Source organism: Anabrus simplex, chromosome 8 (genome assembly GCF_040414725.1).
Source record: "Anabrus simplex isolate iqAnaSimp1 chromosome 8, ASM4041472v1, whole genome shotgun sequence".
Taxonomy (NCBI): domain Eukaryota; kingdom Metazoa; phylum Arthropoda; class Insecta; order Orthoptera; family Tettigoniidae; genus Anabrus; species Anabrus simplex.
Window position 1 is genome coordinate 200,845,507 of NC_090272.1, and position 15,679 is coordinate 200,861,185.

At 37.7% G+C, this 15,679-nt stretch overlaps 1 protein-coding gene across 1 annotated transcript in view; it reads left to right on the forward strand.

The window, feature by feature from the left end:
• gry (trafficking protein particle complex subunit 11 gry) overlaps positions 1 to 15,679 on the forward strand; it is a 147,813-nt gene that overhangs the window by 23,964 nt on the left and 108,170 nt on the right. The window contains exons 6-8 of the mRNA XM_067152633.2: positions 3,808 to 4,038; positions 11,254 to 11,395; positions 15,250 to 15,420. Coding sequence (XP_067008734.2) covers positions 3,808 to 4,038; positions 11,254 to 11,395; positions 15,250 to 15,420 — 544 coding nt within the window. The remainder of the gene's footprint in view (positions 1 to 3,807; positions 4,039 to 11,253; positions 11,396 to 15,249; positions 15,421 to 15,679) is intronic.

The window sequence follows — 15,679 nt, forward strand, 5'->3', positions numbered from 1 at the left end:
CATATTCCCCCACATTAGACTCTGATGATGATATCAAAGAAACATTCTATTCAGATCTGGATGACATCCTGTCAAACATCAATTGCCTACACAAAATCATCTTGCTTGGTGATTTTAATGCCAGAGTGGGAAAGGACAACTTAAGTATGGAATGGTGTCATTGGCAAGGAGGGAGTTGACAGTGAAAACTCCAATGGTATTAGACTCCTCTCAAAATGTGCTGACCATGGATTGATAATCACCAACACCATCTTTCGCCAAAGGGATCGCTTCAAAACATCATGGCAGCATCCTAGATTGAAACACTGGCACCTCATTGACTGTGTAATCATCCGCAAGCAAGATCTACACGATGTTCTCATTACCAAGGCAATGACGGGAGCTGATGACTGTTGGACAGATCACAGACTTATTAGATCAGTGATGCTTTTGTCACTGTCCATCCAGAGGAGGAAACAACGGAAGAGCGGCAGACATACTTTTGACACTGAGAAGTTTGGCAATACAGAAATTACTTCAAAATACAGAGAGCTCCTTCATCGGACTTTGCCGAAGATATGTATCAACCTGATGCAACGTAACACTGGAAGAGTCTTGAAGACCACTATTCAAGATGCTTGCAAAGAAACAGTAGGATATAAGACCAGAAAACAGCAGGACTGGTTTGATGAAAATGATGAAGAAATTAAAGCATTGATCTCAGAGAAGAGAAGAGCCTTGCAAGCATGGCAAAGGGACATGAACTCCCACTCTAAGAAACAAGCCGTAAGTATTTCCAAAGCAAATGTCCAAAAAAAAACAACCTGTGAGCTCAAGAATGCATGGTGGACACCAAAGGCAAAAGAATTGCAATATCTAGCAGATAAAGATTCACGACAGTTCTTCCAAGCGACAAAAGTAGTTTATGGTCCCACCACCTTTGGGAGGAATCCCCTTTGTTCCAGTGATAAAAGTACACTTTTATAAGATCAATACTCCATCATGAATACGTGGAAAGAGCATTTTAAAGACCTCTTGAACCAGGAATTGATTATTGATGGACAGATGTATGATATATTAAAACAAGCTCCCATCAATGAAGAACTTGGCTCCCTGCCAACACTAGATGAAGTTAAACATGCTGTCAATCACGCAAAGCGTCATGAAGCCTCTGGTCCTGATGGTATACCAGTGGAAGCTCTCAAAGAAGGAGGTGAGGAACTCATAAGACACATACACAAACAGATTGTCAAAATTTGGAGCACTGAAGAAATGCCTCCTGATTTCAGAGATAGTCTGGTAGTTCCCATATTTAAGAAAGGGGATCGAACAAACTGCAATAACTATCGGGGAATATCCTTACTGTCATGCCTGGAAAAGCTTATTGCTCGAATCTTGGCAAATCGTATTGTACCCTTGGTGGAGAAAATACTTCCAGAGAGTCAGTGTGGCTTCAGGCCTTCTAGAGGAACCACAGATATGATATTCACAGCTCGTCAACTTCAGGAAAAATGTAGAGAACAAGATAGACCTCTTTATATTGCCATTATTGATCTTACTAAGGCATTTGATCCTGTGAACCGAGAAGGTTTGTGGAAAATTTTAGCTCTATATGGTGTTCTGCAAAAATTTATTGCCATCTTGAAATTGCTCTGCACTGCTGTGATGGCAGCTGTCATTGGCAACGGCTCTATTGGAGATCCGTTCCATATCAATACCGGTGTTAAACAAGGCTTTGTGATAGCCCCCACTTTGTTTTCCTTGTATGTTGCCGCTGTCATGGAACTTGCCAGAGATGCTCTCCAGGAATACATATAACTTACAGGATGGATGGTAAACCTTTTAATTTGAGCCATTTAAAGGCAGGAACGTGTACATTCTCTACAGCATTAGTGGAGTTACAGTACGCTGATGATGATGCTATCGTAGCTCAGACACAAGAAGAGCTTGTGATGGTCCTGAATGTTTTTTCCGCTGCGTACAAGATTGGACTCAAAACTGAATACCAGCAAAACGCAGATCCTATACCAACCAGCCCCTGGGGAAGGTCAAAGAGATATCAGTGTCACAATTGATGGAGTGAGCCATCAAGTTGTAAACACCTTCCCATACCTTGGCACCACCTTCTCATCAAGTGCAAATATAGATTCAGAAATCCAACACACAATTAACTGTGGAGGAGCATTCTTTGCTAAATTAAGATCTCGAGTTTTTGACGATCATGATGTCAATATCGCAACAAAGATTCTTTTGTACAATTCTGTTGTAGTTCCAACCTTACTCTACGGATGTGAATCCTGGATATGCTACAGTCGACACCTGAAGAAGCTGGAACAATATCATCAGCGTTGCTTTAGGAGAATACTGCAAATAACTTGGCAAGTCAGGCGCACAAATATCAGTGTTCTTGAAGAGGCACACACCGCCAGTATAGAATTGATGATTTTATGACGCTACCTACGATGGACAGGGCACGTAGTTCGCATGCCGAATAATCCCATCCCCAAACAAGTGTTATACTCTGAGCTATCAGTAGGTAAACGCTGTGTAGGCAGTCAAAGGAAGCAATTTAAAGATGTAATCAAGGCTAACTTGAAGAGATGTAACATTGATGTTGATAACTGGGAGAGTCCATCATGGCACACTATCTTTTGAAGAAAACCTCCGATGTGCAGCAAATGACAAGAGGAAACGTAAGAAAGAAAGAAAGAAAGAGAAGTGCTGAGGAGAAATAGAAACAACATGACTGCTCCACCTGGAATCACTGTGGCAAATTGTGTAACTCCTGCATTGGACTCCGAACGCATAGATGAAGAGGCATCCTGTTTGGAAGACAAACCTACTTGTTTATGAGTGTTTGCTATCATCATGGGGTATAACTTGTGGACTTCTTTTACCTACATAATGTGTGTTTTTTATTTTTTTTAAAACCTAGTTCTTTTTTTATGTCTTTTTCTTTAAGTTTCTGTTGTTCTGCCTTTGTACTTACGTATTTATTGTTTATAAAAATACTGACACCATATTCAAACTTTATCACACTATTAACATTATTGTGGTTAACTGCTCTTTGGAAAACTTGCAATATTTATAACAGTATTTACAATTTTCACATTTTTTTCTTTCTTCTACAATTGGCTTTACGTCACACCGACACAGATAGGTCTTATGGTAACGGTGGGACAGGAGTGGGAAGGAAGCAGCTATGGCCTTAATTAAGGTACAATGCCAGCATTTGGGCGGTGTGAAAATGGGAAGCCACAGAAAACCATCTTCAGGGCTGGCGACAGTGGGGTTCAAACCCACTATATCCTGAATGTAAGCTCCCAGCTGCACACTCCTAACTGCATGGCCATCTTGTTCTGTTTGTACATGGTTTAATTGTGATGAGATTATCGTGTCATAATTATTTTCACTGTGTTATGATGATAAATACAGTATGTTGTAAATAACATGTTTTAGGGAATAGATGTGTTGAATATATATATATGTATAAATTGAAGTTCACTGAAGCAATCCAGAGAGAACCCTGTAAAATGAAATAGCGTTCACATGTTGTAGAAATTACTGCTAATATTCTCAGGAACTCTCTTCAAATAGTAAATCACCATTTATATAAATAAATGTTCAGTTCAGTTATAGCTGCCTTTTTAGGGGAATCTTGAAGGAAAAAAAATTGATAAATAGTATGTACTCTTTAATTCAAAATATTACTGAAATATTGTTTGAAAAAAATAATTATGAGGCTGTATCTTCACAGTAACCCAGGGTAGCTATCCTTTTTTATCTCTCTCTGTCTCTTTCTCTAATGAAGTATCAATTTATTTTCAGGCACTACTTACAAGCATACAGCAACCTTTTAGAAGTGCGATTGGTAGATACAAATGCCTTGGAGATTAAGACTGTAGCAGGCTTCATTAATTACAAACTTTGCAAGATATTATTTCAGCAAAATCTTCCTCGTGATGCCATCAACCAGTTCCGTAAACATGTTGATCTCTTCAGGCAGTACATAGGTTGCAAAGATCTGGCATTTGAACACTATGCCTGGATGTCTAAACAGTAAGATATACCATATTATCATTACTATTTATTGTGTTTACTAATTCAGCATCTTTGGATACCTGGGAGTTACCTTAAAATATTAAAAATTGTATTTTCAATATTGTATTTTTCTTTATTGCAATTTTTATTGTTAAATGGTACTGTTGTGTCACAGTGAATTTTTAAAACTTCTACATTTTTTCTTCTTTTCAAATCTTCCTTGGTATTTCAGCATATGAAATCTAAAACCAATGCAAAGTGGAAGTCAAGTGATTTTGACATATGAAGAACCACAGTACTTATCATCTTTAGCCTTCATCGAAATGTCTCTTTTCTGGTACAACGTTTAGGTTTATTTTGCCTAGGAATAACACTTAAATTTAATTTTCCTATATCTGTCTGTCAATCCAGAGCTTTAATTTTTGCAACAGTTCATTTGAAGGAATGGATTAACTGATGGGCACACACAGTGCTGCGGCAGGTCGTCAAGGTTCTTAAAACTACAATGGCTACGCAGAGAGCATGATTTACTATGAAGTAAATTTATTAAACTAATATTTACAGTTATTTAGAAGTTCTCGCATTCAAGTTTTCCACTTAACTCAGTTTATTATACTCATGTTACACTGTCAAATTCCTGCTCTCCAGCGTGCCCTCTCACAGCACATTGTTGTATCTAGAGCAATTAACTTCACAACTCGCTGTACTTCTATATCTATAAAATAAGAGTTTTGTCTGTACATTGCTCAGAACTTAAAACGAATGGTTATTCAGTATATTGTAATGTCGGGGAATGTCACTACAATCTAGGATATAAATAATTTTATTCACACTGTATGAAATGGTAGTTGGGTGGGGGTGGGGGTGGGGAGGAGGGAGGCTTAAAATGTAATGCTCAAACATTTGTTATTAATGGTCCTACGATAAATACTACATAAGTTATATAGTATTAAATTTCCGATCAATTATGTCTTATACAGTTTTACTGTACCGGCTATGATAACGGAGATATTCATGACTTTGGATTTTTGTTGCTAAGTCCATATCAATGCCGAGCCACGAGAAAATGTGTAAACAGAATTTAATGAAAATCTGTAGGTAAATTCGGGGAATAAGGAACTACCGTCTACACTATAAATAATTTTATTCACCCTAATTTTTAATTACCTACATTATTGGTCCTATCGAAAAGTACTACATAACAAAAGTTATAGAGAAAACACAATTTCCGATCATTTACGTCTTGTTCAGTTTTACTGTACCAACTATGATAAGATAGGTGGATGACGGTGATTATTGTTTTAAGAGAAAGTACAACTAGGCAACGATCCTCTGTATAACACTAATCAGAGAGAAAAACTGGAAGGGGTCCACCACTTCGAAGAATTAAGGCGTCGGCCGAAGAAAGACAAGGGCCACAAAGGGCGTGAAAATGAAAGACTCCCTAGTCCTCCATACGTAATACTGTTAGGGTCAGAAAAGGACAAGAGTTGACCAAGGGAGGTTGGAGAGTATAGATGGAAGTAGCAGCCTGGCACAAGTTTGTGGAAGCAATGCCAGGACTCAACTGAGGGCCCAGTGTTCGCAAAGCCATCCTCCCAATTTCAGAGCCCTTGGGGCTACATTTATTCGCCTCTTAAGACAGGCAGGGGATACCGTGGGTGTTATTCTACTGCCCTCACTCACAGGGGGACGAATATAATAATAGAATTCATGAATTTAGACTTCTGTTGCTTAGTCCATATCAACGCCGAGCATTGCTGACATGGAAATGTTGTTCAGTTATGTTAACTGGTGATGAGTTTTGTCATGATTGTCTTAAGGTGTAAAAACGCATGGTCTTTTTCCATATTTACAAGGGAAATTGTGAAGATGATTATAAAAATGAGAGAAAACCATAAAGGGACGATCTCTTGAATAATAACACAAGAGGGACTCATGAAAGAAAGGAGGACTCGCTTTGCATTAGATGCCCTAACATCACAGAGTTGGAAGAAAACAAAATGTGAAGGCCTACAATATAGAAAGCTCATAAAATTGATCAACAATAACATTACATTGACCATTGCTATGACGTGCTTTGTGTCTTCTGCTGCCGCTCATCTCCGATAGATGGTATTACTGCTGCGTACCAAGTATAATAGCCTGCCTGAATATTGGTGGGAAGTAGCTGGGGAGTTAGATACAGTAACTTTCTTCTTTAGCATCCCATTCCTCTGGTTCATACATTTTCTGGTATTACTGGTACATAACACATAGGTTCATCATAGCGTTTTAGCTATTTGATCTCTACTCTGAGGCACTGATTGGAATGAGCAGTGTACACACTTAATGGAATAACGGCAGAGGAGTGCTCACAGCTGTCTGCAGCGTAGTCATTGCAGCTCGGGAACTTTGGACTGTTAGATCGGTAGCGAAGTACTGTTTGTTAAAAGTGAGAAAATGTGTGGTTTTTCATTTGATCGAATATTTTGTTTGATAACATTGTTCTTAATCGCGATATTCCTACTGACGTCATTTAATGAACTATGTTGACTTCAGTTGGGAAAACCACAAAGACAGTCTTTCTGAGAATTACGTAGTGAAGCACAGGTATATCAGTTAGTCATGTAGTAAAGACAGACACTCTCTTGAAGTTCCCGTGTTTAACCAATGTTTTATAAGCCTGTGCCAGTAACATTTTTTAAATATAGCTCCTTTCATTTGAGATTTAATGAAATTTAAGACTTGCTTTACTTCATTTATACCGAGAGTGTTAAATGAAAAATTTGGTTTGATATCCAAGTAATCATCATCTCCTTGTGATAGGAATCCAGTTTGGAGGTTCTGCAGTTAGGTGATATTGAGTGTATCAAGCGATATAGTTGGAATATGAGGTTCTCTATTTTTCCCTATGCCTGTTGCATGCAGTTAACTCCACACATTAGCAGTATAAGTTTGATTTCTGATATATTTCAGTTAAACTGTTTCTAATTGGTTGTTTCGTTTTGTTCTGTAAGAGACAGTACTGTTTGAAATTCCCGTGCTCTTTTGTTACCCTGTTCCGGTGGAACAAAGTATCACGTCGGGCCATTGCTGCTTGTGAAAGAGTGTTGTCATTGTCGTAGAACATGCCCAGGTCATTAGCGTGCAGGAATTTGGTTTCTACTACAGAATCACTTGTCTTAGCTGTTATCATGCAGTAAGAGTGAAACACTGGGAATTTTCCAGGTACATTCACTGGACATAATTGTTACAGTTTATATGAAAGAGATAGTCAGATGTTCCATGTAATCTGTTTCTAGCAGGTCTTTTTGCAACATTACACATATGTGAAACATTTTAGAATTGTTGGTTTGCTTGGAAAGGCACAGGTAGACATCACACTTTACACAGTGAATTTTGGTTCTTCTTTTGCATCAACAGATGGCATGCTCTGGCCAACTACAGCTACAGAAACAATAGAAACACACTTTGTGTGACCTTGCACATTCATTGCAGCCCTGGTGACAAAAGCAACTTGTTAGCGTATTAAGTTCTTGTGAAACTAACATGTATGATCGAGTTAGTCAGGTGAGAAAGGGTTTATAGTAATGGTTATAACATGCCAGTTATCATGAAATAATTCATCATTATTTCTATGTTAATGGCTGTCACTGGACAGTTTGCACTCAACAAATCTCAAATTTATATCTTTAAAAAAATATTGTCATCCATTTTCTGAATCCAAAGTTCATTTCACTCAACAACTCTCTCTACTACTACATAAATATTACAGAATCATTAGAGAATATTTCTACATTTCTTTCTCTTGCATGTTGTCTTAAAATATATATACATACCTGCCAACCCTTCCGTTTTACCCGGAAACTTTCCGTTTTTTAACTCGTCTTCCGATTTTCCGATTTATTTTTAATTCTTCCTATTTTTGACCAATATAACCTCCAGTACAGTCAATACTCTTTCCCTAGGATAAAGGATACATTCTTATGTGCTTGTGTAATTTACCCAACCTAATTTTTCAAGCATTTTTATTTGATGCTTTATTTCGTGAGTCCGTCGCGTTCGTGTATTGTGTTTCCAGCTCTCTACAGCAGCATGTGTGCTTTACGGCTGGGGATTCGGGACGGCAATCGTCCTACAAGCTTGAGAGGCTAGCGACTCAGTTAATCGGGTCGAAAGAATGAGTTTCTTATCGTGTGGTTCGCACACTATTAACATCGTTTCTGTGCGTAATTTCGTTGGAATTGTATGCCACGTGTTTTTTCTAGCGGTTATATGCTTTTCTCCGTGTCAAAGTTGTATGTTAATAATATATGAGCATGCCGATCTGTCTTGTACGTGCTAGTTTCGCGTATCGGTACTTCACTGCATTTTTGTTTATTCTTAATAATTTTAATGAGTTGAATGTATTTCAGGGAGTTGTGTTGGTGACAGTTTCTTGTATTTTCTCTTCACGTTATGGCTACAAAACATAACAAACGTTATCACCAAGTGTTCGGAGATACCTATAAAATTAAATTTCCATTCATTTTACAGTCTAATAAAAGAAAATATTATGCGAATCACCTCGGGAGATACATTTCATTTCGAGTTATCGACATTTCGAAATATAGAGAATACCGTTTTTGAGCATGTATAGCACATAATTCAATCAAATGTATCTACGGGCCTTTACTGAATGCGTTATGTTTAACGGTGCAGGTACTTAAAAATATACAAAGAAACTCTTTTACAGCATCACTTTAATTGTAACCCTTATTATAGTAAGTTTTTAGAAGACAGGATACAGTACATACAGTAGTGAAATAAGAAACATGGCTCCGTTAACACGTTTGGAAAATATCCGTTAGTCTCTTCTGTTTATTGCGGTTAACCTTTCCTCCCTACACGTTGAAACTTCGTCAATACCACCCAGCCGAGTTTCGTAAATGGAGCTTGTCATCCGCGACTTCTGGGCTTGCTTTCGAACGTGACCGGTAATTAATTGACACCCGAGAAACGGCGAGGCTTTGCCGATTTGGCGATCACTAGAAGTTCGAGTTTTTCGGTTCCCGTAATATTAGTTTCCAGCTTCACCGGAACCCTTACTTTACTTGTCAACTGTTTCTCACAAACCGCAAATGACGTATTGCGCAGTTGATGTTGCACAAAATTCGAGTTACATAGTATTTTTTGCTTCAAGGGAGGAAATGTTTGCTTCGAGAAATTCGTTTAACCTAATTTCTAGAATAGTGAAATAAATACACGGAAGAATAGGACAAACGGCCGGAAAATCTAAGTTCGAGATAATGAAAATTCGAGTAGAGTTTCGAGATATCGAGGTTCGACTGTATTATTATTATTATTCGTATGAATGTGTCATAAATTAGAGTGATTGAGGTTCATTTTCGCCGGCCCCGTGGTGTAGGGGTAGCGTGCCTGCCTCTTACCCGGAGGCCCCGGGTTCGATTCCAGGCCAGCTCAGGGATTTTTACCTGGACCTGAGGGCTGGTTCGAGGTCCACTCAGCCTACGTGATTAGAATTGAGGAGCTATCTGACGGTGAGATAGCGCTCCCGGTCTAGAAAGCCAGGAATAACGGCCGAGAGGATTCGTCGTGCTGACCACACGACACCTCGTAATCTGCAGGCCTTCGGGCTGAGCAGCGATCGCTTGGTAGGCCAAGGCCCTTCAAGGGCTGTAGTGCCTTGGGGTTTGGTTTGGTTTTGGGGTACATTTTCTTGTAACCATTTTAATGTTTTTTAGTTTAAAATTTTAACTTTAATGATCAAATCACATTGTAACTGTAGGTATGCATGCCTTTCATCCTGTCTTTTTTTCACTTAAACCATGGCGCAATATATATGATGAAATACAAGAATTAAAAAATCTTCCTATTTTTGATTTCTAAAAGTTGGCAGCTATGTATATATATATAATTCTTGCTTTGTCATTTGTGCAGTTTAATGGAAAGAAGACGAGCAAGTTTATGAATAGTTTCGTTTAGCACTTCATTCAGTTTAGCTGGTTCCATAACTCTATTTTTAATTATTTTCTTGTGAAAGTGTGGATATATTACTGTCTATTCTCAAGGTTAAAATGTTTTTATACTAATTTCAAACTGAAGTAAAATACTTTAAAAGATTACATAAATGCTGAAAATGCAGAATTTCTAGGTATGCATATTGTATTCACTTATACTATTTATCATACTTCAAAGCAAATGCCTCAGTCAATTCTTGAGTTCTTCGAAAAGGTTTTCGGAATGAAGGGGATTTTTTTTTTTTTTTACTACCTTCACAGAGTCCATTGTACTCTTTTTAATATGTGGCTGGATGAAATGTGGCTTTACATTAAGTGACTCTTTCTTTGACAGGAAACATCTATTTCCAAGACCATGAACTGTTACTTTATAGATGTGATATTACCGAAGAGTTGCTAAAAGCTTTAATGTTACTGTTATCACACACTATTCCTTAGACTAAAATACATGCAAGACAGGAGATTGTGATGTTAGAAGATGTCTGTTATCCCTTTCAGTCTGTTTATGCACAGTTGTTCAGGTTAGGTGTTATATTTATTTCTGAGCATATTCAATGCCTTCTTCGCATTAGACCAGGCTGCACCATTTGTGTGTGTTGCACGGAGCAGTCTTCGCATGTTTTTTTGGCTGGCGCTTGGCCAGCAGATTGCAGTAAAAATCTACAGGTACCATTTGTTTGAGCCCTCATTATCATTCAGGTCTGAAAGGTATGCACAGAGGGTTAATTGTGGACTCCTGCTATATTTGTTACCTGTTTGTTGTCCTTTATCACCTGATTATTAAGCTTTGATTTTTGTCTCCTATTTTTTATACATTCATTTTCTTCCTTTTTTTACCCTTCCCTCCCTTCCCACATCATGAGTGAAGATCTCTCAAGAATGGATCCATCAGTGAGTGTGGCATCTGCCACCTCAAAAGTAGTAAAAAGCTCATCATAGGCTGCACAGTAGTAGATTTGGATGAAGGGAACCCATCTAAGCAGAGAGTAGTACATGAAGATATGGAATTAGTCCATATTTTTTTGAGTTTTTGTGTTTACCATTGTTTCTCCTTTCTGTTTTTTTTTCTCTTTGTTCCCAGTAAGCTAGTCATTGTATAGATCCTTTTTGTGTGTGTGTGTTTTTTTGCTATCTTTATCATAAATCATTAGAAATGTTGCAAATAGCTTTTTCTTTTTTCAATGGAAAATGTGGAAAAATATGATATTTTTCATTTTCTCCTTTTTATCAGGTATAGTATATTTGGAGATATTTTTGATGAAGCAATTAGACAAGGTTTGCCTGCTCTTCAGACTCAGCACCCTGGATTTTACTACCAACAGGCAGCTCAGCAGACAGCAGAGAGAAAAATAGCTTGTCAAGAACTGTGTAGTGTGAGTAGAAATTCAACCCAATATCACCTTAGTGCCCCAGAATTCTCTAGTGTGGTACACATTTCATTGTTGTAATTAGATTATTTTGATATATTTGTTTGCTGCTTCCCTTTCAGTGGACCATTTGTTAGTCTCCTAACAGGTACCCATCTGATGAGATTACTTAAAAGTCTATCTATCTACCCATTACAGCAAGGTACATCATTGACAGGGGAGGGATATCTTATTAATTAAAATAAATTATTGCTGATGAAGCTTTGACTAGGGCTGAAACATTTAGGATAAGTCAAATTTGATTTTATAAGGCATTGAGTGGTTGAGTAAATACTGTTTAATTCTTTCTCAAATTAAAATTTTCTGTACCGTTAATAATGTACTTGCTTCTTTTTTCCACATTCTTGAACAGATTATATTCTAAACAATCACACGTTAATATTTAAAATATAAAAGGTTAAGAAAAGTTCCGTTTTTAAGAATGTACATTGGTTGTATGTCCAACCCTTGTCTCATTCCTCTACGGGATCTGGTATGAAGTTCGCTGAATCTTTGTAGCGAGTTTTTATGATCGGATGCCCTTCCTGACTTCAACCTCAAAAAAGGAGTTAATGAGATGAATTGAATGACATGTTATATGATAGCAGGAAGGGAGAGGTTGAAACCAGACACGGACGAATCACCATCTACAGCATCATAATGCCCTCACTCCATATAAGCACTGGGGAGAGGTTTGGAATTGAATTCAGGCTTTTGGCACTAATCTAGTGATTAGAAAGTGTATACCACCACTTGCCCTATCCTGCTGTCCAAAATTCTGATGGTAAAATTTTTTTCGACCAGCGAGTCTCGAACCGGTTAACTACAGTGTCAGACCATATCATAGACTTCAACGCGTTAATGATCCTGGTCACCAGTGGCTTGATATTTGAAATGATTTTTGTGAGTATGTGAATGCAGTGTATTAATTAAAAGCACGCAAATCATAGTGGAATACAATAAACAAATGGTTACTCAAGGAAACAGTTACTTGATATCTATATGACAAATCACATTAATGTTTGAAGATGGTATGACGCTAATGAGGATGAGGTAGAAGTACAGTAGGACATGAATTTCATTATGATCCATATTAACAAACATTCACAATATAAGAATTTGCTATTTTGCTTAACGTCGCACCGACACAGACAGGTCTTATGGCGACGATGGGATAGAAAAGGCCTAGGAGTGGGAAGGAAGCGGCCGTGGCCTTAATTAAGGTACAGACCCAGCATTTGCCTGGTATGAAAATGGAAAACCACAGAAAACCATCTTCAGGGCTGCCTACAGTGGGATTCGAACCCACTATCTCCCGGATGCAAGCTAATAGCTGCGCGCTCCTAACCGCACGGCCAACTCGCCTGGTAATATAAGAATTGAAGGAAGGTCCACCTATTCAATACCTTCCATCATTTCTTATATTGTGATGAGGTAGAAGCCTAATTTGATTGCTGGTATTTTGTTTTACGGGTATTCACTTACATTAGAGCAGAGATAGCATAGATGTCCTGAAACTGATATTTCATGAACAAGGAGTAGAGAGAGACTCTTCCTTATCTATTGGATTTACAGATAATAGTATTACACCATATGCAAATAGAACATAGTCCTGTTATTATTCAACTGGCAGCATAAAAATAATATTCCTGAACCTTCAGACTTTAGAACACAAAGTCCTTGTTCTGGAATATCATTACTAGTGAGTACTAAACTGCAACGGGCAAAATTACAAAACAGCATGAAATAATTCCAGTTAGTTATGTGAAATAATTCCACTTAGTTACGATCTGTTATGAGTTTTCTATCAAGATGTGCAGTAACTACTTTAAAATTGTGCATCATAAAATTTAAATCTGCTGCCTGAATAAACACAGTGGGTTTTTAAATACCCACCAAGTGAATGGGCTAATATATTTCTTCCCTATAAAATCTAACTTCAAAGAATGATTTAATGTTTGCAACGATTCTATATGATTTAGAAGGAACTAAATCTACTCATACATTTTTTGATTGTGAAAGAGTGGTACATTTCAGATAAGATTTTAAACATTGACAAGAATCTCATGTATTTATGGAAGGTGTCATCATGACAGTTTTAAAAAGTGCAGTCCTATCTACTTCAGAAATTGTTAGGGATACAGTAAAACCTCGTTAATTCGAAGTCGTTGGGACTCAAAAATCGGACTTCGAATTACGTGATTTCGAATTAACCGCCAATTCGCAATTCAGAAGTACCAACCATTGCCGCGTTAAAAAATATTCTAAGGCCCGTTACTGCATGCAGTTAACCTTGATTCACAGTTTATACCTTTCAAATGCCATAAAAAAGAACTATTTCCAAAATGTATCCAAGAAGGTGCATTTACAGTATTCAAATAATGCACTCGGATATCTCGCTGGTAAACATAACCTCACGCAACGCAAGAAAAAAAAAAGCACGATTCAAAGGCGAGGAGAAATCTATGCTGGCTCCCATGTGCAAGTGCTTTATTAATTGGATTACTATACTGTATGCATTTTAGATGCCTTGTATTTACACAGAAAGTACCCGATGACCTTAAAATCAAACTTTCTTATGACTCTATCCTTGTACGATTTCCCGCCATGGCACTTCAGAAATGTAAACACTTGCCGCGTCACAAAGTATTCTAAGACCCATTAATACATGCAATCACCTCGATTCACAGTTTAAACCTTTCAAATGCCATGGAAAAAACTATTTCCGAAATGTATCCAACAAGGTGCATTTACAATGTTCAAATAATGCACTTCGATAAATCACTGACAAACATAACCTCACGCAATGAAAGAAAAAAAATAGCACAATTCAAAGACAAGGATAAATGATGCCGGTTCCCCTGTGCAAATACATTATTTTTTGGATTTCTGTACTGTTTGCATTTTCAGATGCCTGACGCCCTTAAAACATTGTGCTTATCGAACTTTCCTATGACGAGGGGATAAAGTTTCTCGCTTCCATGTGCATTGCAACGCACTACTATGACCCCCATCCTTCACCATTGTACGATTTCCCGGCTGGCAATTTCTCCTTTAAAACCATAAGACCATTTGGGCTCGCATTAAAATAAAGCAATGCAGTTTCACCGGTAATGACAATATTGTTCGCTGCCTACGAATCTACTATATAAGCCACGTTTTGTTTTTCAACTGTTGGCATTGCCAGTGTTCGCGGATTCTGTTTTTCCGCGCGATATTACGGCGTTCCTTAAAAGGTTGAATACAAAATAATTCCGATTTCATTCAACTAAAGCAATCATGAAGCGCACTGTAGACCCTCCAAAGTGAGTGTAAGTGCAGAAAGCTACCCCTCCACGTTCCGGAGCGCGCGTTCTATTATGACGCGGAGCGGATAAATTTCGAGTTGAAATTACTCTGTAAAATATTATTGTTTTAAAATGTAAAGGCAGTTTCGAATTAAAAGTCTGAATTTCGATAATAGGGCCGACATTGTACTTTGAATTACGAATTATCCGTATTTCGAATTAAACAATTGTAATAACATGCAAAACTGCATCTCATGTTTCCGGGAACGAGAGCTTCTTCGAATTAGGTGGGATTTTGAATTAACCGATTTCGAATTATCAAGGTTCTACTGTAGTTACATTGTTCAAATTAGTTCATCATGAGTGTTCTTGAAGCATTCTCTTCAGTTTTGCTTGATGGAAGTTGTAAAATATCTTGAATCTGGTTTTTTGCTTTCCATCTCTCTACATTTAGATTTGTGTCAACCTGTATGTTATTCACTCTATACTAACTTAGAGTTTCTACTAATAGTGTTGTGCTAATTTCCTTTACAGTCTGTCGTGTCATATCCTGAGCCTGATCCCTTAGCAGGCGGTGATCAGCTCGAATTTTTTGGACAGAGACCTTGGAGACCTGGGAAATTAAGTGCAGAACCACCAGACCCTAACAAAGAGAAACTTGGAATACAGGCCTTACAGTACAGGGAAAAGCAAGTCAATCATTCTGTGAGTATTGTAAATCCCCTTTACTAGGATTACCACGAAGTGCGATACAGTGTAAGAACTTGAGAGAATTTCATAAACCATTAGAAGCATACCATGAGCTGGTAGGTGGGCTGCTATATATATGTGATTATTTCCATTTTTTCATTTTCACTCGCTATTATTATGATATTTGGAAAGGATGGATTCTATTGGTTTTGAACCTCATATCATATTTACCCATATAATCTTCCCCCTTGCGTTATTTTCCCATCCATTTTTG